Source organism: Myotis daubentonii, chromosome 18, assembly GCF_963259705.1.
Source record: "Myotis daubentonii chromosome 18, mMyoDau2.1, whole genome shotgun sequence".
NCBI lineage: Eukaryota > Metazoa > Chordata > Mammalia > Chiroptera > Vespertilionidae > Myotis > Myotis daubentonii.
The window spans coordinates 19,116,599-19,144,040 of NC_081857.1; the positions used below are offsets into that span (position 1 = coordinate 19,116,599).

General features: G+C 46.1%; 1 protein-coding gene across 2 annotated transcripts in view; it reads right to left on the reverse strand.

The window, feature by feature from the left end:
• Positions 1–27,442, reverse strand: part of RGL1 (ral guanine nucleotide dissociation stimulator like 1) — a 214,563-nt gene that overhangs the window by 10,813 nt on the left and 176,308 nt on the right. For both annotated transcript variants that reach the window (XM_059673768.1, XM_059673769.1), the window contains 8 exons: positions 23,976–24,079; positions 20,627–20,711; positions 15,390–15,479; positions 12,724–12,810; positions 11,402–11,434; positions 9,268–9,389; positions 7,277–7,366; positions 3,199–3,385 (listed from right to left, as the gene is read on the reverse strand). In XM_059673768.1, coding sequence (XP_059529751.1) covers positions 3,199–3,385; positions 7,277–7,366; positions 9,268–9,389; positions 11,402–11,434; positions 12,724–12,810; positions 15,390–15,479; positions 20,627–20,711; positions 23,976–24,079 — 798 coding nt within the window. The remainder of the gene's footprint in view (positions 1–3,198; positions 3,386–7,276; positions 7,367–9,267; positions 9,390–11,401; positions 11,435–12,723; positions 12,811–15,389; positions 15,480–20,626; positions 20,712–23,975; positions 24,080–27,442) is intronic.

The following is a 27,442-nucleotide window of genomic DNA, read 5'->3' on the forward strand; positions in this document are numbered from 1 at the left end:
TCTACATGAACCATTAGTCCTAAAAAGGCCTCTGGAGGTCACCCTTTTCTACTGCTGAGGAGCCTGAGGCCAGAGAGAAAACTGGTGACAGTACCACCTGGACATGCTCCCAAGTTCCCTGGCACCTGTGGTCAGGTTAGGTTCACAGAGCCACGGCGTGGCCATCGCATAGCCAGGGCCCAGTCTGCAGCTGGTGATGGCGCAGTGACTGAACACAGTACCCATCACCTTGGTGACAGTTATCATGTGAGGCTGGAATGAGCTTGCACATGTCTTGTGAACAAAACGCATTGTAGTGATGAGTCAGAGAACATGTGACTTACCCGAGGGCACACAGCCCGTGAGCGGCTCACCACTTTCCACATTTGCTTCTAGAACCAACTGTACACATTTCCATGTTGCATATCAAGAATAATTAAGGAATGCGGTGCTGTGTTCATGAGCTTAGCTGATTAATGACACCGTTTTCCTGTGTGCAATACCAATTACCAAAAAAATAGGATGCCCCAAATTCACAAGGTGGTGTTCCAAAAAGTCATTACACTGAATCATTTTAAATATCAACTTGTGTTGTACAAAATTACAAGTAATCTCTCAGAATGAGTTAAGCCAATCAATCCTATCAAATAACCTGGAAGTCCTTTAAAAAATAAGTGACATTAATGTACTTCATACCAGTCTACCCTTCCATGGAAGCAAAGCTCCAGGAACTTGGTTTTCTGATTACCTGGTTTCCAAGTAAAATGGAGTCTCCTCCATTATTTCCCATGGACTTCCTCCTATGGCATGAACACACATTAAATTCTGCAGGGTCAGTTTAATTAGAGCCCTGCAAGCTGATGTTTCAGCTCTGGAATGCAGGCGTCTAACTGTGGCTCCATCGTAATATGGTTCAGTTACATTTTTTCCTTAGGCTCCCCAGTGAATGAACCAGGGGCTCAGTGTGAGGCCTGGCGGATGGTAGGTAGTCAATAGGCTCACTCTGCCTGCAGGGGTACCTCACCGGAGCCCAGAGAGCCCATTTTCCAGTTACTGGTTCAGTTTCATCACCTTCTTTTTCCTTCAGATAAATCTCCTGTCCTTAGTTAGATTTTCCATGATCTCAATGGCATTTACAATTCAGGTAAAGCCTGGCAGGCAAAGGTGGGTGACAGCAGCTATAAACAGACCTCCTGAGGAGCCCCCTCTTCTTACTGAGGATTTACTCTGAGGGGCAAGTGTGAGAATAAATGTTTGGAAATTGTGATCAAGGAAGTGAAGACGGGAGGGGTTACACTTCACTAAAACGCCAGTGGGGAAGGCAGAGTGTCAGCGTGGAGGCTGCAGCACCGCGGAGCGGGAGGACTGTGGAGGTCACCGGGGCAGCTCCGAGTTGAGCAGGACACCCGAGGCCCTTCCCGTTAGCTTTCAGGGATGCTGAAGCCTAGAAACTACTTGCATCCAATTCAATGACTCATTTTTAAACCTACAGAAATTCATGACCCGGAGCCAGGGTCATCCGAAGAATAAAAATGTCTGACTCGTGCAAGAAATTGAAGCACCGGGGTGATCAGGGAGACAAAATGGAATGAAGCAAGGGCGAGCAGAGGACACATGGGGCTTCAGTTTGAGAAGGGATGACCTGGACCTACGCGCATGTCCATTGCGGCAACAGGTGCAAATGAGGTTCTGTCTCCCTCCTGACCGGGCAGAAATCCCACCAAGATGTGGGCGATACCTCAGTTGTCACTTCTGCACAATGTCCATCAACTGAAAAGGGGCCTACAAACCATAAAGGCCTGTCCGAAGGTGAATGAGACTTCACTCCAGACGGACAGACACAATGCTGCAGGTCAAGGTCATGGAGATGGATCACGCCCCTGGCTTAGGAAAAGTGCCTGAGAGATAGCTGCAGGTGTTTGCAGAGACTTTCCTCACAATTTGGACAATGTTCTCTGGATTCTAAAACAGAGAGGTGAGAAACCCAGCTGGGGCAGCACCGGAGACATCTCGGTGACGGGCCCAGAGCATGGTGTCCCCCTGCACTGGCCACTTTGTGACAAGGGCACCTGAGGGTCCCAGGTCACTGCTGCTGCTTGGAACACGATGTGGAAGAGCACACAGACCCCCCTGCACAGTGGGTGTAACAAAATGAAGGACTGTGAGTGACACCCCACCTCGCTGGCCTAAGCATAACCCAAGGGCCAGAAGTCACTTACACAGCAAGAGTGTGTGGCCCTAAACCTACCAAAATGGTGCAAATTCTAGTCACATCAAAGTGGATGCCTTTCTTTCTAGCTCAATGACCAACAACTGAAGCAGATCTGTGTAAGATTAAGATGGATCGTTGGTTTTCATTTATTTATGCAACATGGAAATGGAAATCCTCTCTGGGAATTTTTTATCACCTCTCATCACTTTCCTTTTGTGGGGAGCATGGTAGACGGTATCACTGTTACCAATTCCTTACCCGCCCTGCATCCATGCCCTTTGCTCTGTGACTCCTCAGTTCCTCCCACTAGAAGTGGAATATAGTTCCCTGCCTTGTTTACTTACGTGGGATTTGGCCACATGATTTGCTCTGGCCAATAAAAAGGTAGATATGATCCAGGTGAAGGCTTACTGTGTACTTACGGGGTTGGGATTGCCCGCTTATCCATCTGTCTTAGGCCATTACTCCAAAAGGAATGGAAGGAGGACAGAGCAGACCTGGACCAAACCCATGGCCTAGGGCCAAGCCCAACCCCAAGCAGCCAGCCTGCTGTGCATGACAGAGAATAAATGGCTGCTGTTTTAAGCACCGGGTTTTGAAGTGCTTTGCTATTTGACATTTTTGTGGTAACAGGTTGGCTGAGACCAGGTATGACATCAAGAAGCTGACAGATCTCTGTCTCCGGACTTTTTGCTCCTTCTAGGAAAATCCTACATCTCCTCAATAAAGTGTAGCCCGGGTTACAGGCTACAATCCTTCGGCTGCCTCTAGGTGTGGGCACGGGACAATATTTCAAAAGCTAGAGACATATACCAACCAGCTCCTTGCTTTTGGACCTGTGTCTGTAAGGAACGAGTCCCCAGCTAGAACTCCACTTTTGACACCTATTAAAAACGTGGCTTTCCAAATACTGTGGAGTGATAAACCTGAAAACACACACTCCTTATGTGGCAAACACTAGGGCGGGTGCAGGAATTAGGAATTAGGGGGCAGGATTAAGGAGGTACCTTTTTTTGAGGCTCATCGGGTGTGTCCAAGGGAGTGATGGAGCCCTCCTCGGCCTCGGAGTGGTTGGACTCGCAGGAGGACACACTCACGGAGTCCATGCTTTCGCCAGAGCTCCCGCTGGCCGTGGACTTGGGCTGCTCTTTGCTGGGAGTGCTACTGGTGATAATGTCCGACCCCAGAAACAGTCTGCAGAAAACACAATGCCAGGCGTTCGGCTCTTACGGAGCTGGAATCCGTGGTCGAGCAAATATTTTTGTGTTAAAGCCTTGATGTTTTCTCCATCTTGTGTGCTCTGTTCTTATTATTTTAGGAAAACATTTGCTACAAGGTTTCTAACAGATCATAGTAAATATCTTGTTCCCGTAGATTATTTCCAACCTCAAAGAACACACCGATTGCTTAGCTGGACCCAGGGCCATGTTAATCTGAGGTCTTTCTAGGTCAAGGGTTCTTCATTTTTTTTTTTTTAACAGAATCAAAATCCCATCATAAGACGAACTCTGTGTGGGTGGAAAAGACTGGCCCTGAGTAGACAAAAAACCAAGGAGGCAGATTCTGTTTCCTACAAGTTGACGAACTGTAATATCTAAATCCCTTCACTATAAAACAACTCGATAAGAAACATTAAAAACCCTTTTTAAAGTTAGGCATGTGAGATAGTAGAGAAAAATCCCTCAAGGCCAGAGAGGAAGGGAATTGAAGCCAGAGCACGTGAGCTGGTCTTGCGGCTGCTCTGGGTGGGGAGTGGGAGGTGCCAGCCTCAGCAAACAAGGGGCACGGGTTTAGCCCATACACAGCCCCAGAGTCGAGGCAGGGAGTGGGAACTGAGACCCCTTCCACACAGACAGGACCCTCAAAGGGCTGCATCCTTAGGAAAAGATGGGCTAGAACAACTTCTTCCTGTTGGCGCAGGAAGACAGCGGGGCAGCTTCTGTCTCTGCCTGAGCTTGGGTGAAAGAAAAGTATCTGGGGCCTGGCCAGCGTGGCTCCGTGGTGGAGCATCGACCTATGGACCAGGAGGTCACGGTTTGATTCCTAGTCAGGGCACATGCTCAGGTTGCAGGCTCAAACCCCAGTGTGGGGCGTGCAGGAGGCAGCCAATCAATGATTCTTTCTCATCATTGATGTTTCTATTTCCCTCTCTCTCCCTCTCCCTTCCTCTCTGAAATCAAGAAAAAGAAAAAGAAAAGAAAAACGTCTCTCCAGAAATCATATGTGATCTTAGATTTGCTACCTAAGCACTCTAGGAACTCTCCGGACAGTAATACTCCTGAAGAAACTAGAATATTAAATATATATATACATGTACATATTTCTGGAGAAATAAACCTTCAACCCAGGCTGCAGAGAATTCTCTGATAAAAATGAGCTCACAAGACAAAATTATAAAATAGATACAAGAAAGCATCCTACCAAAGGTTCTTCTAGCTGTGCAACTTGACGAGGACATTCTATTTGTAAAGGTTCATTCTACCTCAATACCTGGCATCTCCGGCCTTCAAACAAGGCACCCCTCCCCCCAAGGCTCCAAAAGACTCTCCAACCTCTCTGGATGAATGAACCATTGAATGTAGGGAGAGCAAAAAAGGACATTTCCCACCTTTGTATAAGTGCTAAGGTCATAAAATCTTTTGAAAACACATGCAAACACCCTAATATGTACAAGAAATAAGTTGGGGGCATGTGACCTCTTTTATTCATAATAAACATGCCAAGTCAAAGACGATTGCCAAGGATTACACCCGAGCATCTCGGCAAGATCCCGCCAGGGAGAGGGCTGTAGAGAGCTCCCCCCACAGGGCTCTGGCCCGACAGTGCTGCCTCCCCTGGACTTCACACGGGTCCTCACAGAGATTCTTGCCGGTGTGTTGCAGATAGGACCCGGGGACGCTACGCACCCGGCACAGTAAGAACGCACAGTTGGGCTGGCAGGAATGTGAGAGAAGCAGGTACAGAAAGTGCGTATGCAGTGGCAGCCTCAAAGGACAGGGAAGAACAGCAAGTGGGCAGAGGATGCAGCGCTTAGGATGATCTACCTGTGCTGAAAGCCCCAATTCCTTGTGCAGCAGAGGGGACCAAGAGGCCCTGCATTCCTCACCTCACCGGTCAAGGAGCCTGATTCCTTGTGCAGCTGTCCATCCTACCAGCTGACAAGGCCTGGTCAGGCCTTTGCGTTATCTCAGAAGAGAACTCATTCTCCCCCACGACTGCAGCAATGAAAACATAGCGAGAGACTGTGGAAAATTCCAAGAGGTGAATCTAAAAGCTCAAAGATCTAGCATTTAGGAGGGCCAGGGTAGACATCCCCCGACAAGGAGAGAGGTTTGGCAAGACAACAGGATTACCTTAAAAATGCTTTCTATAAAATCACATGTTCCAACCTAATCCTCCGAAGCCTCTTATCACCTGGGATCAGGTAGAAAGAAGCCTGGGCGGCTTCTGATATCGGGAGATCACGCCATCCACGCCCCATAAGGGCCTGCATATGTCACACTGGGAAGAAGACAATAACAAGTCCAAGCGCGGTCCCTACCAATGTGACTCACTGAGGCCGGTGGAGAGACTGCCAGGAAGTACCAAAAACTCACAAACAGAAATTTACACAGTTAAGTCACTGGGAGAGTTGGGGATGTGTCGGGTCACTCTGCCACGAAAACACTGTCCAATGTTACAAATGCTGTTCTGGCTTGGCCCTGGCCAAAGCAGATGTGTCACTCAAAAGATCAGACACAGGTATACGTCTTCACAAGAGAGGGAGGTCTGGGTGTCGGGCGCAGAGGAGTAGAGTGAGCGGGAAAGATGAGGACAGAGGTGTGGGACAGCTGGGCGGGGCTGGGGAGATGCTGCAGACCCTCAAGAGTCCTGAGGGCTGTCAGACTCTGGATTTTACTGAAAAGGAGACGGGTAGGAAGTGAGCCACGGAGGGCCTCTCCTGTGCCTGGCTCTGAGCTGAGCGTGCTGCCCTGAGTGTGATGGACAGGCTCCTGCTTCAGGTGGCTTACATTCCCCTGGAAGGAACACCCATTGCAACTGGCAGGGATGGGGTAGACAGCCACGTCAGAGAGGGTGCTCTCTCAGGAGGTCACACTTTTGCCAATATTAATGCAGAGAAAGAGCACGCCGGGCCGAAGGAACAGCTACTGCCCAGCCTGGTGAGGCGGAAGGGGCTGGAAGACGGGAACTACGTGGAGCGTCGGATGAGAGGGAGGTGGTCCAGAAGGTGGGGGGATCGTGCAGGGCCTAGTGGACTAGGGTACGGAGTTCGGGTGCTACCTTAAAAGAAAACCCTGGAGGTTTTAAGCAAGGAAATGACAGAACCTGGTGTGCACTTTAACCCTTTGAGTGCCAACCAATTTCCTAGGAACTATGCTAAAATTGCCAAGGCATTTTGAGTTAAGGTTTTCTTTTTGTTTTGTTTTTTTTTAATATATATTTTATTGATTTTTTTACAGAGAGAAAGGGAGAGGAATAGAGTTAGAAACATTGATGAGAGAGAAACATCGATCAGCTGCCTCCTGCACAACCCCTGCTGGGGATGTGCCCGCAACCAAGGTACATGCCCTTGACCGGAATCAAACCTGAGACCCTTTAGTCCGCAGGCTAACACTCTATCCGCTGAGCCAAACCGGTCAGGGCTTGAGTTAAGGTTTTTAATTTTTTTTCCCACATAAAGAGTGAACTACTAGCATCTAATAGTGACACTGCAGGAGGAGCGCGATAGCGCTCCCGGCACTTTTGGCGAAAGATAGGAAGAGCACGGTCGCCCTCCCAGGCACTCTAGGTGTTAAGGGACTCCAGACTCTGTGGATTACTGGGGCCAGGGTGGGGCAGAAGCTGGGAAAGGTGTTGCTGGTGCTCCAGGTAGGAGATGAGGGTGGTTAGTACCAGACAGAACAGAGAAGAATGAATGGATTTAGAAAATACACACAGTGAGTTCATGACAGAAATCAGCTGTATAACAAGTCAGTGAACGGTCCTTCACTTTTGCCCTGGCTCAGGGCGTCTATGTTGAATACCCTTCCTCTCCCCTCTTCTGACGCGGCCCCTTGAGGCCCCGGGACCCTGCGTGACACTCACAGGCTGAGCCTCTTCACCATGCTCTTCCGAGGCTTGGGCGAGGTGGCGCTGGCGTCCGGAGCTGCTTCCACCTCACAGGACAGGGCGTAGCTGGGGAAGAGAAGGGAGCGCGAGGTCAGGGCTTAGCAATTAAAGAGGCTGGAATTCACGTGATTCGCTGGTTTTATTTTAGAGGAAGGTTCTGATTACTCACCATAAAGATATGTACCATGTTGTTCTATCACACGTGTCAGAGGGCACTGACTCAATGACCAGATCTTACAAATTTACACATGTGCCTCCTCCCGACATCCCCCGCTGGCATACAGACTGAGGCCGGTTAGTTCCACGTGCCTCAAATATGTGGCAGCATCAAAGGCTGACTCCATTCTGTTTCCTGATCATTCTCCTCCCACTGCTAAGCCCGGGGAAGAACCATCTCCTCTCTCTGTCTTCCTCCTATTACTCTGTGTGCGTGTCTGTGTGTGTGTGTGTGTGTGTGTGTGTGTGTGTGTGTGTACTTTCTGTAAAGGACCAGGCTTTGCAGGCTGCATGGTCTCTCTGGCAACTACTCAACTCTGCCTTTAAAGCATGAAAGCCATCATAAATACGATGTGAATGACTGGGCTGTGTTCCAATGAAACTTTATTTATGGATAAAATCTGAATTTCAAATAACTGCCCCATGTCACCTCCTTTGTCTCTCCTCCTCCCCGCACCCCAACCATTTAAAATCGTAAAAGCATGCAGTGGGCCGATGTGGACTGCAGACTCGAATCCTCTGGGCTACACAGTAAAGACGACTCCACTGAAGGGCCAACATTCAAGACACTGGAGTTAACGTACCTTTCCATGCTCCCCAACCACTACTCCGAAACCTGTCCCTTGTGTCCCAGCCACACCAGAATTCGCACTGTCCCTCCAAACTCCAAGCATGGCAGGCCACCGAGCCTTCACTCATATTCTTCTCTGTCTGGAATGTTCTTCTCCAGATCTCCAGGTGCAACCCGCTCTCCTTCCCAGACCCGCACACATGGTAACACTTCATGGCCATCTTCCCTGTTTCCCCCCATCCCTGGCCAAATGAACTGCCGCTGCCTGGAGATCCTGCAGCATTTTATTTCAATTCTTCATGAGCCGCCTCCGCTCCCTGACTGAAAGCTGGTACCAATTAACAACAGTGACACACATGGTGATGATCGGTGGTGGTGGTGGTGATGTAAGCACTTTAGCAATGTTTTCCCCAAATATGATTTCATTTAATCCTCACAAATAAACATCTTATAGAACAGGGGTGGGCAAACTTTTTGACTTGAGGGCCACAATGGGTTCTTAAACTGGACCGGAGGGCCGGAACAAAAGCATGGATGGAGTGTTTGTGTGAACTAATATAAATTCAAAGTAAACATCATTACATAAAAGGGTAGGTCTTTTTTTTTTTTTAGTTTTATTCATTTCAAACGGGCCGGATCCGGCCCGTGGGCCGTAGTTTGCCCACGGCTGTTATAGAAGAGCATCCTGATGATCAGGAAGAATGAGTGACTTGTTCAAGGTTACAGAGATAATCAATGGTAGAGCCAGAATCTGAAAGCGCATCTTCCGATGTCATCAATCCAGCTTTTCCTGCTACATCAGTGTCCTTTGAAAGCCGAGCATCTAGAGCAGTCATGGCAAATCTATGACACACGTGTCAGAGGTGACACGCCAACTCATTTTTTGGTTGATTTTTCTGTGTTAAATGGCATTTAAATATGTAAAATAAATATCAAAAATTCTTTGTTTTACTATGGTTGCAAATATCAAAAAATTTCTATATGTGACACGGCACCAGAGTTAAGTTAGGGTTTTTCAAAATGCTGACACGCCGAGCTCAAAAGGTTCGCCATCACTGGTCTAGAGTCTAGTAGCTGCTCACTAAACAGCTGTTAAATAAACAGCCGTGTGAGGAACTGGGTGCGGTATTCCCCTCGCCGGCACCACAGCTCCACCTTGGTGGGCAGTAGGTCCGCCTACCTCTCCTCCTCGGTCAGCAGCCGCTGCCTCTGGAACCACTGGATGAATTTCTGGTCTGGGGTCATGCAGTAGCTGTTGCAGGCAGACTGAAGGAGCTTTATTTGGGCAATCACTTCAAATTCCTAAAGCAGACAGGACATCAAAAAGAAAGAGAGGAATAAGGCCAACCAAATAACACATCTTTTCAACGTGAAAAAAAAAAAGCCACATTAGGATAAATGACGGAGATTCTAGGGGAACTCCAAAGCACTGCCTTCCTTCAAAATAAAATAGCTGAATAACACTTAGAAATTCTAACTTAGACTCTCTGAAGGTCTTGTCTGCTCTAGTTGTCAATCCTCTGTTCCCCTTAACAAAGCAATCTGTGTGAATAAAACACACGATCAAAGCAACCCAAACTAGTTACTACCTAAAGTCATAGTGACTTCCTTTTGTTCGTTTCTATTTTAATTATAAGGATAAAAAAGCTATTTTTAAGTTGAATACTTCTAAAAGATAAACAAAAACATTTGGAAGCTCCCAAGGTCCCCACCCCCGTCTTCTTCAACTCTTACCCCTCAACAAATAAGTTGTGGTATGTTCGAATATCTAAACAGTTTGGTGCCTCCAAACTAGAATGTTTAGATTTCCTCAATCCTTGGGTTTTTACTACTCCAGTAAATCATTTAACCAAGTCTTTTAAAGCTCACAAGAGAAGCAAGTATATAATTATGTCCAAAATTATTTATACTTCCTTAGATGCATCAATAAGGATTTTTATTTTTAAGTCAGCAATGAATATAAGCTTTAGCCTTAGGTTTTATACTCAAACTTCCCAAGAGTTCCACATGCTAGTCTTAAAGGGAACGAGATTACCATCTATGGTTATTCTGAAGTTAAAGGACAAAGATGGGTAACAAGGTAACAATGTGTTCTGCCCTTACAGGACATGACAGGGGTAACCAACAGCTGGCCGTCTATGGTGTCAGTTTCCCATCCAGTGACCTCCGCCCTTGGTCTCAATACCCTCAGGCAACATTCATCGTTGGCTACAGAAGAAAGCATACTCTACCAAGGACAGAAGTCTTACATCTGTCTAGGTTAGTGTATCTTGTTACCAGTGAACTCAGCTTGCTTAGCTCCTGAAGTTCTGGTTTTAACTTCAAGGTCATTGGCTTCTGAAAATTTCTCTGACCCCAGGAGTTGGGGTATAGACGCCCCTCCTTCTGCTCACAAGCCCTTCAGCAGGTCGCCTTATAATTGCCTCCTTATGTGTTCACCTTCCTCCTGGATTGCGGGCTTTCCGAGGCTGGTGAGCTCTCTGTTTTGTATGTGTTTTCTGCTGCAATACCCAAACCTATCACAGCGTCTGACCCATGGTAGGTATGCAATCAATATTCGTGGAATCAAAGAGGAATGAATGACTAAAGAACAGTAAGAGTCCTCTGGGGTGAAGTTTTTCTTTTTCCCACTTGTTTTCCTTTGAATCTTTTAAATACCTATTTAACTACAGCATGTCAACACCAAAGCCATACCAAATTTTCAAAGCTCTGTTATATCTTTTTTTTTTTTAGTGCCATGCAGAATTATTCTACTGTCCACACAAAAAATTAAAATTTATGTTGAACATCCTTTCCTCTGCTGACAGGAAAGAAAAAGAATAATTCTTCAAATAACAGTGAGACCCTTTCCTTTCCTCTCTCCAATAGGCCCATAAGAGTTAACCATCTTTATTAATTCCTCTATGTCATTTACTCTTAGGAAACCCATAAGAAGAGGAACCCGTTATTACTGAAGCCAATTGTAAGAAGGGGGAGGAGGTGTAAGGAAAGAAGGGCGGGCTCAGCAGTGGCTGGGCAGGATGTGAGCCCTGGCTCTGCCACGGGGGGGGGGGGGGGGGGGGGGCGTGACTCTGGCCACGTGACTCCATCTCGCTCAGTCCTGGTTTCCTCACCTTTGAATTGAGGATGAGAAATCTACCTCATGGGGCTCTTGAGGGATAATGTATGGACGCATGCTGAGCACAGTGGTATATGACAAATGATCAATAAATGCTAATTCATTTTTTTCTGCCTCTACCAAAAAATGTAAGTCCCCACTTCTTTCATTTTGTCATCCCAGATAAGTCACATGGAAAATCAAGATCTCTACTTACCCGTCTCCTTTTCTCAAAGTTGATCAGCCCACCCTGAAAGGAATTAAGAGAGAGAGTGTGTGACAAACCAAACTTTGAAACACAGCCAAGTCCTGTGTTGTTCTAGGCCTTATTAAAACCAATTGAAGGTTTTAATTAAGATTAAAATAAAGTCAAATATTAATAACACTGTAATTATGGCTACTATGGAGGAAAAAAAGCATTGTTTGCTTCAACATTCTTTTAATTATAATAGGACAGGATAGGCAAACAGCCTTCTTTTAAACAACTAAAACAGTAATAGTGAGGAATTACAATCCAGAATCCAAATACATTTGCAGAACCAGGAAGGGCAAGAGCTTGAGTAAATGTTCCATTACACTTTTTTTAACCAAAAGTAACAAAAACAGATGGTCCTTGACTCATACTAGGAACCAAATTGTCAATGGTTTATCAAAAGGGAAGTCTCTTCTACGAAGCATCATGAAAAGTTAAGTTTCAGTTCTTCACCCCCAGCTCCTATTTCTCAGGAGGCTGAACTTAACCTCTAAATCACTGTCACTCCCCCCATTCCCCAACACTGCTGAGTGTTTCCTGAGATAAGCTGAGGCAGAGGATGTAAGGAGACATAGGCAAGGCAGCAGGAACGAGCATGTCCACAACATTCACGTGAACTCGGAGGCAGGTGTGTGCAAACTTACTGCCACTCCTTCAAATAAAGGCTGATTACATGTGATAACCATGGGCGAGAGATGGATGCAAACATATCCTTAACTTTCATTTCCATATCAAATTTATTCTCCACTAAATACTTTAATAGTTACTAAAAAGTAGCTGATTTGACTGAGTCCAGCTCCTTTCCTGTTGAAAGAGAGAGAGCATGTGTGCCCAAGTATGGCTGCCTCAGAGCAGACAATAATAAGGAAAAAAAATGGAATACTGAAAAATCCACAAACTTGACTCCCTACCCCACCAGATAGGATGGAATGTTAGGGCATATTACCCCTTCCCAAAACCCAACTCAACATCAAGTTCTTGCTCAAACCCGTTCCTTCATAAGGTCTTGCCATCTCTTTCCTCACATGGAACCAATCCTGACCTCCCCTCTTACCAAACCGCATCTGTTTGAATTCTTAATTTTCGATCAACCCCACCAGCTCTGACATCTTCCTTCCATGGGATTGTGAGCCACTTCTGGTTACTCATCTTTGTATTCCTCATAGCATCTAGCACAGTGCCACGGACACATGGGCCCTCAATAGACACTAACAAAGGTGAATTTCTCTCTTGGGTGCCCAGTGAGAAGGCTGCAGGTGCCACGACGCCACCTGCACAGAACTCACCTCGATGTAGTCCTGGAGAGCGGTGTCGAGCATGGTCAGGTCGGTCAGGAAGGTGCCCAGGTAGGGCACAGTGCCCTGCATCAGCCCCTGAGGAGGAAGCACAACAAAACTGTCTTGGCTGTTACTGACAAGCCTGCGGGTTTCAATAACCTCCACGCTGGGGCAAATGGACCTGCTGTGGGCTACGTTTAGCAACATGCCCATTCGCAGAAGGAAGCAGCAATCTTTGAATGGCCAGGTAAGCCTTGACAAGTTTAATTCAGAGCCATTCAGGGCCTCATTTGGGGGCATTGGTACTAATTCCATGAATGAATTGTTGAAAATTCCTACACAAGAAGTCTATCATCTGATATCTGGCTTTCAAAGTTTTGAAAACTGAGCCTCAAAGCCAGGAGACCAGATAAGAGTGCCCACAGGGGCTTATATGTTGCTCAGGCTCAGGCCAGAGACGTCTCTTCTCTTTTGGAGGAGTGGACACTCGAGTGGTTTGGAATGGCCTGGAGAGGGATGGCCTTGCCATCGGTGAGGGGGCGGCCGCTGCACACAGGAGAAGAGTGTGCACCACAAGGGGGTGAGATGCCACTGCTACAATGGCCCCTTGGTCTAGACTTCATGACTCACTTCCAAAGCATAGGAGGGAGAGGGAGAAGGAGTAACTTTAAAGGGGAACACCTGGCAAACTCGACATGAATCAAGGCATGAAGAGTAATACCACGAGTGACACCAGATGTCACCCTGATGTCATGTCATTCGCTCCTTGCCAGAATGTGATGAAAATGGCACTTCACCCTGTGACAGTCTTCCCCCAAACCCATAACTTCAGTCTAGTCACTAGGAAGACAAGAGACTCACTCACTCTGATTGTGGGACATTCTAAGGCAGCGGTTCTCAACATGTGGGTCGCGACCCCTTTGATGGTCGAACGACCCTTTCACAGGGGTCGCCTAAGACCAACCTGCATATCAGATATTTACATTATGATTCATTAACAGTAGTAACATTACAGTTATGAAGTAGCAACAAAAATACTACTTCAAAAAATACTACTTTATGGTTGGGTCACAACATGAGGAACTGTATTTAAAGGGCCAGAAGGTTGAGAATTGCTGATCTAAGGGCACCAGGATAGTGTTCCTTAAGATTGTCAAGGTCATGAAAAACAAGGCAAGACTGAGAAACTGGCACAGACCGGAGGAGATTGGGAGACATGACAGCTGAACGAGGGGTGTATGCTGGGCTGGACCCTGGAACAGAAAGAGGACACTAACGGAAAAGTGCTGAGAAGCAAGGCAGGTCTGCCCTGTAGGCAGCAGTGGCCTTCCAGGGCCCGTGTCTCAGGATGACAGGTGTGCATGGTCATGGAAGATGTCCACAAAAGGAAACTGGGTGAGGGTTCACAGAAACTCATGCACTACCTGGAACTTCTCTGTAAATTCCAAAATAAAATAAAAAAATTGGCCCTTGGCAATCAGGTAGAAATACTTCAACTGCAGGTATATACTAGATTAATTTCACCAAATTTTCTTTGAAATCATCTCTATCTCCATAAGGCGCCAAAGCACTAATGATGTTGAAAATAAAATAAAAGGGTACTTCCATGGACACCTTCTAAGTTCCACTGCGGCACTTATGGAAATTCTGGCCAAAAGAAACCCCCGAGTCTCAGCCAGGACAAGGCAGGCTGCACGCGCGAGGTGGCTGCTTCCTCAGCCAGAACGCCTGGTGAGGGTCACGCCAAGGAGGGCCCATCCTTCAGGGCCTCCCGTCAGCGGCAGCTCGTCCTTCCCCATTAAGCACTCAAGGTCTCATCCTGGACCAAAATACTCTTCTTTTTTTAACAGCTATTTTTAACTTGTCTTGAACAACTGAAGAGTTGGAAATGTTGTAAATCTGTATGGCTTTATGTTACAGCAGAGCCCTATCATTCAAGAACGTTCCCGACTTATGTGCAGCTTTCCAAAGAGAAGTCCTCTGTAAACAGGATGAGAATATCAGAGTTGTCCGTCTCTAGTCTCCTCTCTCTGCTTTTCCTCTTCTATGCTCATCGTTAGGGGAGCTTTTTAAGTAAAGCTAAAGATGATAATAACTATCCTTCAGTCTTAAGGAGGGAGGTCCGGCACGCCTCTGAGTACTGAAAACGAGAAAGGTTTGGCTGGCCCTTGGGGTTAGGAGAGCTGGGAACTGACTAGAGGGTGGGAACAAGTGAGATTTCCCGGCACATGATCAAATCCTTCTGGGGGTGGACACTCGGTCCCACTTGGTCCTGGGCCACCACGCGTGCAAAGCTGACTACAGAGGCCTTCCCACTGGGGAGTGGAGCCCAGGAGGCCAAGGCCAAGGTGGCAGCAGCTTCTCAGTGCAGGAGTGGGTGGAGGAAGAGGGAAGGAAGTGCACCTGCGGCGGTGTTCCTTACAGAAAAAAGTGCCCCAGAGAGCACCATGACCCACGACTCTCAGTGTTTACTTCCTGCCGGGTCCAATGGGAGTAATAACACTGTTCCTTTCCTGCAGATCCCCAGGGTTAGTGACTGAGAGCGAACAGGCAGGGAGTGGGAGATGCTCACGAAAGCCTGTGCTCCTGCAGATGAAGGTGCTGGTGGCATGTGGGGGCCGCTCCCGACCCAGGCGGCTCTCCCGTGGGCCTCGGGAAGAACCGGGTGCACGTACCATGTCCTTCTGCAGCTGGAGCCGCCGCTGCGTCCGCTTCTGGTTTTCTTTCACACTGCTGTCCAGGTTGGCAAACTTGGAGGTTCCTTCCTGAAAGAGCAGCACACACAGAGGAGAGTGATGGAGAAGGACCCTGGAAAGAAGTGAAGTGGCGCCTAGTGGCTGACACGGACCCTCCGCACAACTGTCTGGGTGGCAGGCAAAATGGAGAGGCCTGCAGTGGGCTCGGCTGAATTAGGCAAATCCACGCTGGCTGGTTGCAAGTGGTCTATTTGTAGAAAGACCTGGGGGCCTTGGATTATCCCGTACCCCCCTCCATGGTAATAAGAGCCCTGGTTTGGTATAAAATCAATCGTCAATATAAGACAGGCAATTCCTGGAAGTGGGACAAGTTTTTACACATCCCAGATTTCACTCAGTCATCACACGGCCTGGAAATGAGGAGCTCTTCCCCTGGACATCGTGCGGTTTCTCGCTCTTGGCCTGAAATGCACCGGCCAGCATTCTGTGAAAGAAAAGGGACTATTTCTGTGGTATCTCTGAGCCAAGTGAAACTTTTGTGCCGGAAGTTCTTTGAGGAAGTCCGGTACTGGGCACAGCGCGAATGTGTGAAGGCCAGGACTGCATACACGTCCCCCGTTTCCTCCCCCAGCCAAACCTCTCAAGCTGCCTCTCAGGTTAAGACTCTTCCACATCAATCCTTCCTCTGGGCGCCTGAGGACAGATGACCGTCCCTTCCCTCCTCCCGTCTTTGTAACAACAAACTCTTTTAAACTCTTCTACATAATGACTAATCTTGAGTTTGCTGACTGAACATAAAGTGTTTTCCGTTTTGTGGTTTCAGTCTTGTTAAGTTCTCATTTTCCAGGAACTGTATGAATGGGAGGCAAATTGCACAGTTCGGTAGCGTATAACCTCTACTTTAGTTTTCCCTTAGTCAGTTTGCCTGGGTTCATTACGTTTTCATAGCATGTGACCTTTCACTACCGTACAGCTGCTAAGGGTCTTCCTCGGTGACTTGGCCTTCCCCATGGCAGGGAGGTGTCAGTTACCTTCTATCACTCACAACCCTTAACCCAGGTCCAGGGACACTGCTGGGGACAGAACCCATAGTGACTTACTGTCCATTTTAATTCTCCCTGTGACAGAGGATCATCAGGAGCATTACCATTTAATAATCTCCTACTTTACAGTTTTTCCTGGGGGTGAATGAAAGGGGCTAAAATGTGCCATTTCCTGTGCTAGGAAGTTGTGAGTCCTTTCAAATTCTTGAGAATTTTCTTGGAGTAAGACATCCATTCTTTCTGACTTTAATACGAGTGTCCATCTCTACCAGTGTGTTAGTCCTTCTGGCTCCCTTCCACTTTCTTAACCATCAGCAGAGGAATACGTATGGAAATTATTGCAGATATACCTAAAGTTCTTACGAAGGGCGTCGGAACAGTTAACAGGCTCCTGAGAATCACAGAATAACGGAGATGGGAGGGACCTTGACAATGCACTAGAACAACCTGCTCATTGGTGGAGAGGCAAAGCCCTGAGGTGGGAGCCAGGAGACCACTGACTTGATGACTTCGGAGGAGAGTCCATCGCTGTTGGATGGTCGGCTAGTGCAGTTCCTCCAAGTGGGGTCTCCACGGAAAGTCCACTAGTTGCCACATCTCCACAGTTTCGGTTTCTTTCTTCTGAAGCCTTACATCCTCTGCTCTGCAACGGTTCACACCACCAATCCCTGCACACTTCTCGAAGCTTTTGACAGGTTTGGTGATTACATCACTCAGGGTCTTTCCATCTGCCTCTTCTCTGCTCTTGCTCACACTATCTCAGAAATTCTTCTTTCTATCAAAGTCATCTTCCTGTTTTTCACTATACTCATGTCTTCGCAAATACTATCCAGGCCCAAGACCTTAATCATCACCTATGTTGGGATAGATTCCAAATCTCTCCCTCCATAAACCTCCCACTACTCAACACTCTCATCTTTCCCTCTCGCTAGTGCAGATTCCTCACCTGAGCCTCACCTTCTCTCTCTGTCTTTAGCAGAGTTCAGCTGCCCTCACTCATCCTGTTCCTGGCCTGAGAGGGGCCTCTTCTATTCGGGAGATACACCGGCATGGGATCCTTCTCAATAAATGCAGATTAAATTGTAGCTTGAAAGCTAATGGTAATTATTTGAGTGGGTCTTCACAGTCCTCGCAATTTCCTGCTCCAACTCTGAATGTGTGTTTGGATGCTTCACCGAACAGTACATCTGTACCAGCGCCAAATTCTTGGGCCTCCCTGGAAGTTATTGGTGTCAATTCAACTGGGAAGAATTCTCACTGTGAGTCCCAAGAGCCAGGGAGATCTGTGATGTTCTACTTCCCTGTGGTTGTGAAATTTGCAGATTCTGTAATTTACCTGCTTAGAATTATCTAAGTTCTAGAAACCATAAGGAGGTAACAGGTTTAAGATAATTTTTGAGGAAAATAAAAACATTTTTTCCCAACAAAAGGAAAACCATAGATTCTTGCTGATTATTATGTTCCCTCAGTCATTACAGCTACCCAGAAGTAGAAGAGAAGAGAGGCCATTTAAGACTAAGATTACGCAACCACAAATCAGTCTAAGTCCAGGTGGTTCTTTTGAGAACCTAATACCTTGATTTCATTTTCACAACTGTGCTGAGAATTAACACCCAGAATTATATATTTCATAGTAAAGAATGATCAACAAAAATGACTGGAAAGAGACCTACGTGTACATATGCACTGGCCCCAACAGTCCTCTATCATTAATGATAATGCACAGACTACGAGTTCATAGCCAAGTTTTTCATTTCTTTGGGAGTGGGGCCTTACATAAGAAATTTCACTTAGAGCACTGAGGTAAACTTCTACTGTTAAGAAAGGTTTATGGGACCTTTAATGTCTAGAGATAGCTTTGCTTCTAAGGTTTCAGCCAGAAGACCGTCACCAGGCAATGAGCTGCACACTGTTCAATTTATCTACTTTGCAAGGATGACTCAGAGCTCTTGCGATTTGAATGTGTGGCTCCAGTTGGTCTAGCTTTCTATTACTGACTGGGAGACCACTAAGCCATCCCCTTCCAGCCAGATGAGTTTCCATTTAAAGTCTGCAAATCCAGGGGGATGTGGAGCAGGGAGTAGTAATGTGATCCCAGCGATCATTGTATAGAGTGCAGTTGAGCAGGTAGGCCAAATCCAGAGTCAGACATCAGCACAAACTACCCTGCTCACACCGTCGTCTCCAAGAAAGGCTGATAGTGGGCAAGTTGTTAAAGTCAGGTGAATTATAAGACCCATCAATTCATGCAGTCAAACACTTGCTACATGCCAGGCACTGTGTTGGGCATCAGGGATGTACCAGTGAAAGAGAGAAACCCAGTCCCTGACTGAAAGAGGCTTGCAGGCCAGTAGGGAGACAGGCGAAGTACACAGGCAATGCCAACGGGACATATGAGAAGCGCTAGGTCAGAGGGTGAGGGGCTTCCCCTGGAGCACATGCAAGGAACCTAGCCAGGCCTGAGGGTGTCCAGTAGGGCTCCCAGCAGCAGAGTGTACACTCCAACATGAAGGATGATTAGGAGGACTTAGAAGGAGAACCATCAGAAAGACCATAACAGATGCCCTTGGAGAAAGGACTGATCTAACAATTATCAACTAGACGCCTTTTCTTAGTCACCCCACCTCCACTTGACTTTCACTCCTATTCCAAGTGTCTGCCTAAGGTCACATATGCAACTTATACTTCATTCATTTTCATGTGTCATGCATACTTTGGTTCCATGTGTATGTATATAGCTTGCCAAATACTAAAAATAACTTACATCTGCATAGGGCTTTCAAATATTTTATCTTAGTCAATCTTCAAAACTCTTCCATGAGGTCAGTAGACTAAATGCTATTATTGTCTCCAATTGATGGAAAGTAGAGTAAGGACAAGGATCCTACCCTCCAGTTGCCCAGTTCAGGGCTCCCCAGGGTGGCACATCTCCTGCTCTTTTGTAACTGTCCACTCCTCTCCCTCCCCCATGAGACTGTCATCTCCTTAAAATCCAATACCCACTACAGAGTGAACGCTCAATCAATATTTGTTGAGCCGCTGACATACCTTCTCTATCAAGCTGTCCCCAATCTACCCTGTCCCCTACTCCCAAGGGGTCAGAAGAGACAGTTTTATGCCTCAGTGATAAAGGCAGGTTTTAGAGTCTCAGCAGTTTGTATCCACATCTAGCTCCACCGCCTACCATGTGTGTGACTTAGGGCATGTTACTTATCTGACTCTTGGCTACCTGCAAAATGAGGATCATAAGAGCTGCTTTATAGAAAGGCTATGAAGGTGGCTTCTGCTCTGTGTTCACCTCTGATGAATGTTCACAGCCTGTCATGTGCACCTTGGACTTATTCTCATTTAGTGTCTTTATCTACCAACTGAAGGTGAACTCTTGAAAACAGGATGTTAGCCACCTTCATGCCTCTAGAGCAGCGGTTCTCAACCTGTGGGCTGCGACCCCTTTGGCGGTCGAACGACCCTTTCACAGGGGTCGCCTAAGACCATCCTGCATATCAGATATTTACATTATGTTTCATAACAGTAGCAACATTACAGTTAGGAAGTAGCAACGAAAATAATTTTATGGTTGGGTCACAACATGAGGAACTGTATTTAAAGGGCCAGAAGGCTGAGAACCACTGCTCTAGAGGCTGGCCCAGTGCTTTACAAATATTAGGTATGCAACCAGTGTCCGGAACAGTAAAATGCAGCATGCTCTACCTGTACCTTGCCCGGGGTTCAGCAGTCAGCATCATCTGGAGTTCAATAAATATTGCTGACTGACAGATTGTGCAACGTAGTCCAAATAAAGGATGTGGAATTGCTGGCTCGGCCTCTGTCATTCTAGGAGATGTTTTGCTGAGAAGAAATATTCCAGGGCCTCTTACCCACCTAAGTGCCAGCACTTGGTATTTGCGGAGCAGCTCGTTAAAGAGGGACGCACACAAGCACAAGTTTCACAATCTGGTTGCGTAACAGTGAAGCCAAGGAGCTGGACTTTGGAATTTCTCAGCCCCAAGCTTCTTAGGTTAGGCATTTAAAAAAACCCAGAAAGTCTGCCTTCTAGTCACTTGAGGCTTTCTCAGACTGCAGGAATTTAAGGAGCCCTCGCACCCCCAGCAAGCCATCGTTCCCTTAAATGGATTCCAGAGTCAAGAGTGCCACCCGTGCCCAGTGCCTCACCTTCATCAGCAGTTCCCGGCTGGTCAAATGATTATTATGGTCCGAGAAGATATCCGAAAGTTCTTCAAACATTAGCATTCGCTCTCTGTAAGAGGGATCAAGAAAATATGAACAAATGAAGTTAGGAAAACCTATACCTTCAGTCCAGCTGTTCCCAGCACCTATTGCTACAGAGGGATCACACTGATCTCAGGGTCAGTGAGTGATGTGAGCAGATGAAACAATGACTTCTTCCATGCAGGGTGGCTCTTTTTTTTTTTTTTTTAAATAGATATAATCACTTGTGTGAAGAGAGGAATATTTTCTAACCATGTGTTTTATAATCATAAAAATATTGTTAAATTGGGAAATTACATTGTTCAACTGGGACATGTTCTCTTCAGAAAAAAAAAAAAAATCTATCTTGGCAACACACACAGCCCTACGGACCTGAGAAATTGTCTTGGCCGGTCCCCTCATTTTAGAGATGGAGACGCCAGGGTCAGGGATGGGCCCAAGTTTATACTAGTAACTGCTGAGCGTTGCAGGTACAGAACCCAAGTCTCCTGAATCACAGACTCAGAGTAGAGGATGGGATCAAGACGGACTTGGGAGTCAGAGGAGTGGGTTCAAATCCCAACTCCGCCACTTTCTCGTCACGTGATTTTGGACAAGTTGCTTCTCTTTTCTGAGCTTCAATTTTCTTATCTGGGCAATGGAAATACCAATAGTCGCCTGCAGGACAGCTGTGAAAGCCAGCAGAATCACACATGCCAAGAGCCTGCTCTGTCCTTGTTCTTTTTTGCTCACTACGTCTCCATGGGCCTCGTGCTTTCATCCACGCACCCCTCCAGGGTTACCGAGTGGATAATTCTGACAGCAAAGGATTAACAGGGGCAATTCCATTCCATATGCAACATTTTCATTATCACGAGAAAGCCATTATTAAGAACTTACTTGTTTCACGCATATAATATTGCTCTCATAATTAAGAAAACCATGAAAGCTATTTATATTTTGGAAAAACAATTAAGAAATTGATTACATGTCAGGCTAAATAAAGAGAAATAAGTAGACATCTTCTTTGTCCACTGCAAGTTATTAGCATAAAAGGTTACAGGGAAATGATAACCCGTAAGCTATCTTAACCCTGTCACTTGAATTTAGCAACGGAAAATATGTAAGGCTGATAACAGAAGTGTCTTCTCTGAGGAACTGTGACACTTCTGCAGCATCCCTGCTCAGACGTGAACCAACCATCCAACTACGAAACAAACCAGACCCCCATGTTGTGCAGAATGCATCTCTGAGACTGATTTTGTGGTGTGTTCTTTGAATAGTTAATGAAGCCAGCTGGGAGAATGGACTTTCTCATATGAACCAGGGAGATTAGGATACAAGTCCACTGATTTCCTGACTTGTGTTTTAGCCTCAGATTTTCTGTGGAAGAAGTCTCTGGCTCACTAAGTGGCTTTTCATAGTGGTCAATTTATCACCCTCCAAAGAAAGATAGGATTACCCTTGACTGCAATCGGAGAAGGCTGCAATCAGGCAAGGCTGCATTTTAGCACATGCCCATGAATTTGATTTTGACACCACAGTGGGGGAGCAGTGATAAGGAGAAGGAGTTGGAGTTGGGGGTGTTGAGGATGAGGACTCTGGACACAGCTGACTTTACCATCCATTTCCCCAGGGCTTATTATCTAACAATTTTATAGGACCCATACCTTTCAGAACATGTATGTGCAGAGGAAAATCAATCAACTAATCTCCCTTTCACACAGAGTCACCTTGATTATTCAAACTAATGAAGAGGAGAAAGAACCCACGTGCAGAGTGGTAATTAAGAAAGTTGCTCTGGACTTGGAAAAGCCTGCCTGCTAGATAACGGCATCATAAACAGAGCGTGAGCTTTGGGGTCCAAGTGGTGGTAGCTTCCACAGCTCTGCAATGCCAGGCATTAAGATCATCCATTTCAATGTTTCTCCCTTTACCCATCAAAGAATTATGTAATAAATAATGTAATTCTCCCAAGCAGACTCTCCTCCGACTAGGACTATGAGCTCATCAATAACCTTGAGGTCCCTGGCACTCACTTTTTAGTGTAAATCTAGGAAACTCTGTTGTACCAATCTGGGGTTCTTGCAGTTTGGAGTGTGTCTGTCCCTTTGGGCTTAATCAGCTCTGAGAGAATGGATGAAAGTCAGTGCTGGACCTACTCTAAGGACCAAACCACCAATTCCACAAGAGCGAGCCTGCTAGGGAGCCAGCTGGCCTCTCTCCTGCCTGAAATGGACTATACTGCATACAGTATAGACTATAAACAGTTTACACATTCTTCCCATACAGCCTGACTTCTTGATTAGCTCAAACCTAGGCGGACCTGTGGTATGTAGCTGGCCTAGTCTGCAGCCAGGACACATCCTCCAGCCTCCGCCTGTACTGCCTCGGGGCCAGAACTGCCTTCTCACTCACCCTTCCCTCCTCTGCGAAAAGTTCTCTGGTCTACACGGGAAGCTCTGGAAATGGGGGCGGGGGGGGGGGGGAGGTGTGGCTGGCAAAATAACAAGGACATTAAGTTGTTAATTATTCCAAAGGCCGCAGCAGGAAAGGGGAAGAAAACAACAGAAAGGAACAGTTAGAGGTGCTGAACATCACTAAGCTAGCTCTTCACATGCCAAAGCAGAAACAACTGGAGGGAGTCTTGGTGAAGCCACAGGAACAATGTCCTGGTTGCACACGTTACCCCTCACATCTCGGATCAGCCTAGGGCTTTGGAGTGAGGCTGAAACACAACCAGAACTAATGGCAGCCCAGCCGGTGTGGCTCAGTGGTTGAGTGTCAACCTATGAACCAGGAGGTCACGGTTCGATTTTCAGTCAGGGCACACGCTCAGGTTGTGGGCTTGATCCCCAGTTGCGGGGGGGGTGGGGGGGGGCGGTTTGCAGAAGGCAGCCAATCAATGATTCTCTCTGATGATCTGATGTTTCTGTCTTTCCCTCCCTCCCTCTTCCTCTCTGAAATCAATAAAAAATATATTAACAACAACAAAAAAGGCAAATGGCTGTAACTTTATCACTCCACATCCTTATCCCTCAGCATCCAACCATCAGCAGCACATCCCTAAAATGGTCCCTGCAGCCATGGGCTTGGCGCTGGCACACCGTGAGAACGAGAGTGGCTTCTGCAGCGGCCCTGCCTCCAATTCATGAGTGATCGTGGGTAAGACGCACCCTGCCGTGAGCACACAGGGGCTTTCAAATGTGTTTCTCTCTTTACAAATAAGAGCATTGAAGGTGAGGACCCACACCATTTAGGCAGCAACTCATCCCTCAGCCAAAGCACGTCGAGCAGACACTTGGGAACTTACTTGGGGACAGCAGCCCACGTCTTTTTTAACCGGTAGATGGAATTGGACTGCAGTGCCGAGACGATGGCCCTCAAGGAGGAGAAATTCTTCAGGATCCTACATTCCTACATGGAGAGTGGTCAGAACAGAAAGGGCATTTAAATATCAATACTACAGTGAGCCGGCCATTTCCCGTTCTAGAGGTATCACAGCTGCTCTGAATTCTTACCACGAAATAGGCAGCTGTATAAATACTGAACATCAAAAAGTGGCTCCTTACTCCCACCCCAGTCACTGAAGCACTTTATAGATTTTGGCACTGTATGCTTGTTTTTCTCTCCTTTAATATATTTTTTGTGTTGTTGTTACAGTTTTATAGTTTCCAGCTTTCCTAGTAAAAACACGACTGGAGGTGAGTCTGCAGAGCTACGCTAGAGAAAGCAAACTTACTTCTGCTGACAGCACACAGATGCCCTAAAAATACACACGAAAGATCACTGCATCCTTTAGAACCACAGAGTGAGCGGGCCAGCAGCCACTTCAAGGTCAGATGGTATCGAACATCTCATGACCAGCCCTCGCCCAGCGAGGTGTATATAACTTGGCAATAAAAATTCACCACAAGTTGAACTTTGGCTTTTATGTTCTTAGCCAAGAGGGAATATTTTTATACACATTCATTTCGTTTCAAATTGGCTTGTGCCACAATCATAAACATTCAGAAACACCTTGGTACTTCAATGTTTCCAAAATAGCTTGGGCTTTTAAAATCAAATTCACTTTGGCAACGCTTGAAAACAAAACAGAAAGAGGACAGGAAGCATTCTGGATGTCATTCTGTGGGGAAGGGGAAAGGCTCCCTGACTCCGAAACCGAAGCTGCCGCAGGGAGGCCACAGCCTCAGCAGCCAGTGACCGCGAAGTCCAAGTTCCGCTGAACAAATGGCAGGGACAGGGACAGCGGGACAGCCAGGGAGAGGGTCCCAGGCCGGGCTGCAGGGGGAGGGGGTCATGCAGGAGAGGGGACTAGCCTGAAGTCCCGCCCACTGTTTGCTGTTCAGGCCGCCCGTGAGCATGGGTTCGGCTTGGTGCAGAACATCTGGGGAAGAGGCCTCGGAGTGGCTGGGCATAAAAGCACACGGCTTAGAAGGTCATTTCACAAAGCAATGCGAGTCCCGAATATGAAGGAAAAACAGCGTTCTCTAGTTTAGCACGCCGAAATCTGGCTACTTAAAACCCTGCCAAACAAACAATCCCTCAAACATTTTCTTTAGAGTAAATGCCAAATACTTTACAGAAGTCATGCCCACTCTTTTGAAATGTCTGAATGCCTTCCCTTTATTTAAAGAGAGAGAGGGAGAGAGAAAGGAGGGGAGGGGGAAAGAGAGAGAGAGAGAGAGAGAGAGAGAGAGAGAGAGAGAGAGAGAGAGAGGATGCTGAATTACAGTCCATTTGGAAACCAAACATGGTTGGTTCAATGAAGGTTCAGAATCCAAAATTATGTTCTAAAAATCAGGAAACTTGTAATAAATAAAGGAACTTAGGCACAGATATTTCATGCAAATTCTAATAAACATATGGAACATATTATTCTGAAAGAGGCTTAAGCCAAGGGTTTGAAGGAGCAGAAAAGGCATCTGGCTCCATTTCTAGAAAAGGAGGTATCCTTTCAGGAGATATGACACCAAAGTAAAAATGTAGCAGCGAGGCCTGTCCAAGAAAATATAGTCATATTTGGTCAGAAATTTTCTCTGCGTGTAAAATCATCAGTTTTCAAACACTCTCTCAGTAGAAATTGACTGTGATTATAATGCAGGAAAAGTAAAATAAATCTTGGCAGGAAACCAGTTGTGAGCTTCATTATTCTAAGTGAGCCCATACAAGTTCAAGGGACACAAGCGCTCAGTATGAGGAAACTGCTTCACCAAGAATAAGAACCCTTGGCTTTGAAATACCATGAAATCTGGAATATACTTCAAATTATTCCACTCGCATTTCTTGTTACCACATAAATGCACAGTCTATATTTAATTTGGACCAAAAGCCATTGTTTGAGCCACACTGTTTTATATACAAATGCTGAATTCTTGCTATAAATTTGCTAAGCAGCTGAATGGATTAAAGGTAGACAGACTATTTTCTTTTGAGAGATGTAGAAGACTGCAAATGATATGGCATTTATGGCAAAAATACTTTATCATTCTAAGAAGACAAATCCTCTCGATCCCATGCTCTTGATCATGCTCTATCAAAAATTCTTTTTGTAGCTCTTACTTGTTGAGAAATAAGCTCAATTCAGAAAAGGAAAAATCGACATTGCATGAAATATTCTTTGTTTCTTACTTTTCTCATATACTAAAATGTCTGTGCTAATAGACCACCTAAAAACGCAAAATAAGGCCAATTCTCTGGTGCAATGATAGCCCTGCTCTTTAATTCAAGACAACTAAAAAGAATGTGAAAAAGAGAGCATGTGAAAATTTAAGCATTATGCCCTATAGACCATGGCTTAATGGAAAAATATATATATAGATATAGAGATAGATAGATAGATAGATAGATAGATAGATAGATAGATAGATATGGATAAAAAGCAAAATGTGTTTTTGTTGAGGGGTGATCCATATAGCCTAGAACACGAACTAATGAGATATTTACGTAATAATTATTTTTCAAAATTGTAAATTATATGGCTTTCACTGAGATAACTTCTTCCTAGAAAAAAAAAACAAAAAACTACCCAATCTTCAGATATCAAAAGTCCTAGCTATCATTCAAGCTACATGTAAATGTCCCCCTATCCAGGAAGCCTTCCTTGATTGTTCCAGTCAGAGGGATTTCTCCTCTGTCCACTCCTGCAGCTCTTATCTCCCAGTGCCCTGCTCCTCCCCTGCCTGGGCTGAGATCACTCCAGCAATCTTAGCTTCCTTGCTTAACCTGTTACAGACAGACTCCTGTAAGACCAAATTAATTGTGCTTATCCCATCTATGTCCCCCAAATACATAAAACTGTAGCTTATACACAGAAGTTCGTGAAATATTTGGTGACCAACTGACTCAATACTGTTTGCCTTTTCTCAATGATGAGATAAGATCATGATAAGTGAAGGTCACATGGCATATATTAGTAAGCGGCTGATCCAAGAGACCAGACTGACCTTAAGCGAAATGTAATTCAGGCCTACGAATAGATGCTGCCCCTCCAACGTCAGAGATAAGGCTCTCGGAAAAGCCCCAGATTAATGGGAAATCTGTGTATCTCAGTCCTTTAGAAAAAAGATTCAGGATTCTGAGAAGGTACTGGCTCTTCAAATCTGCTAAAGGTAGGGTGCATGGGTAATCACTCTGGCTGAAGCGCAGTCTGTTTGACACTTAGACTATCAGCTTATATTTACTGAACACAGGACAGAACCACAGCCTGTGACTACGAAGGAAAAAGCAGGCGGAATGTTTCAACCTGAAGGAGCAGCAGCGTGAGGCTCCAGGAGC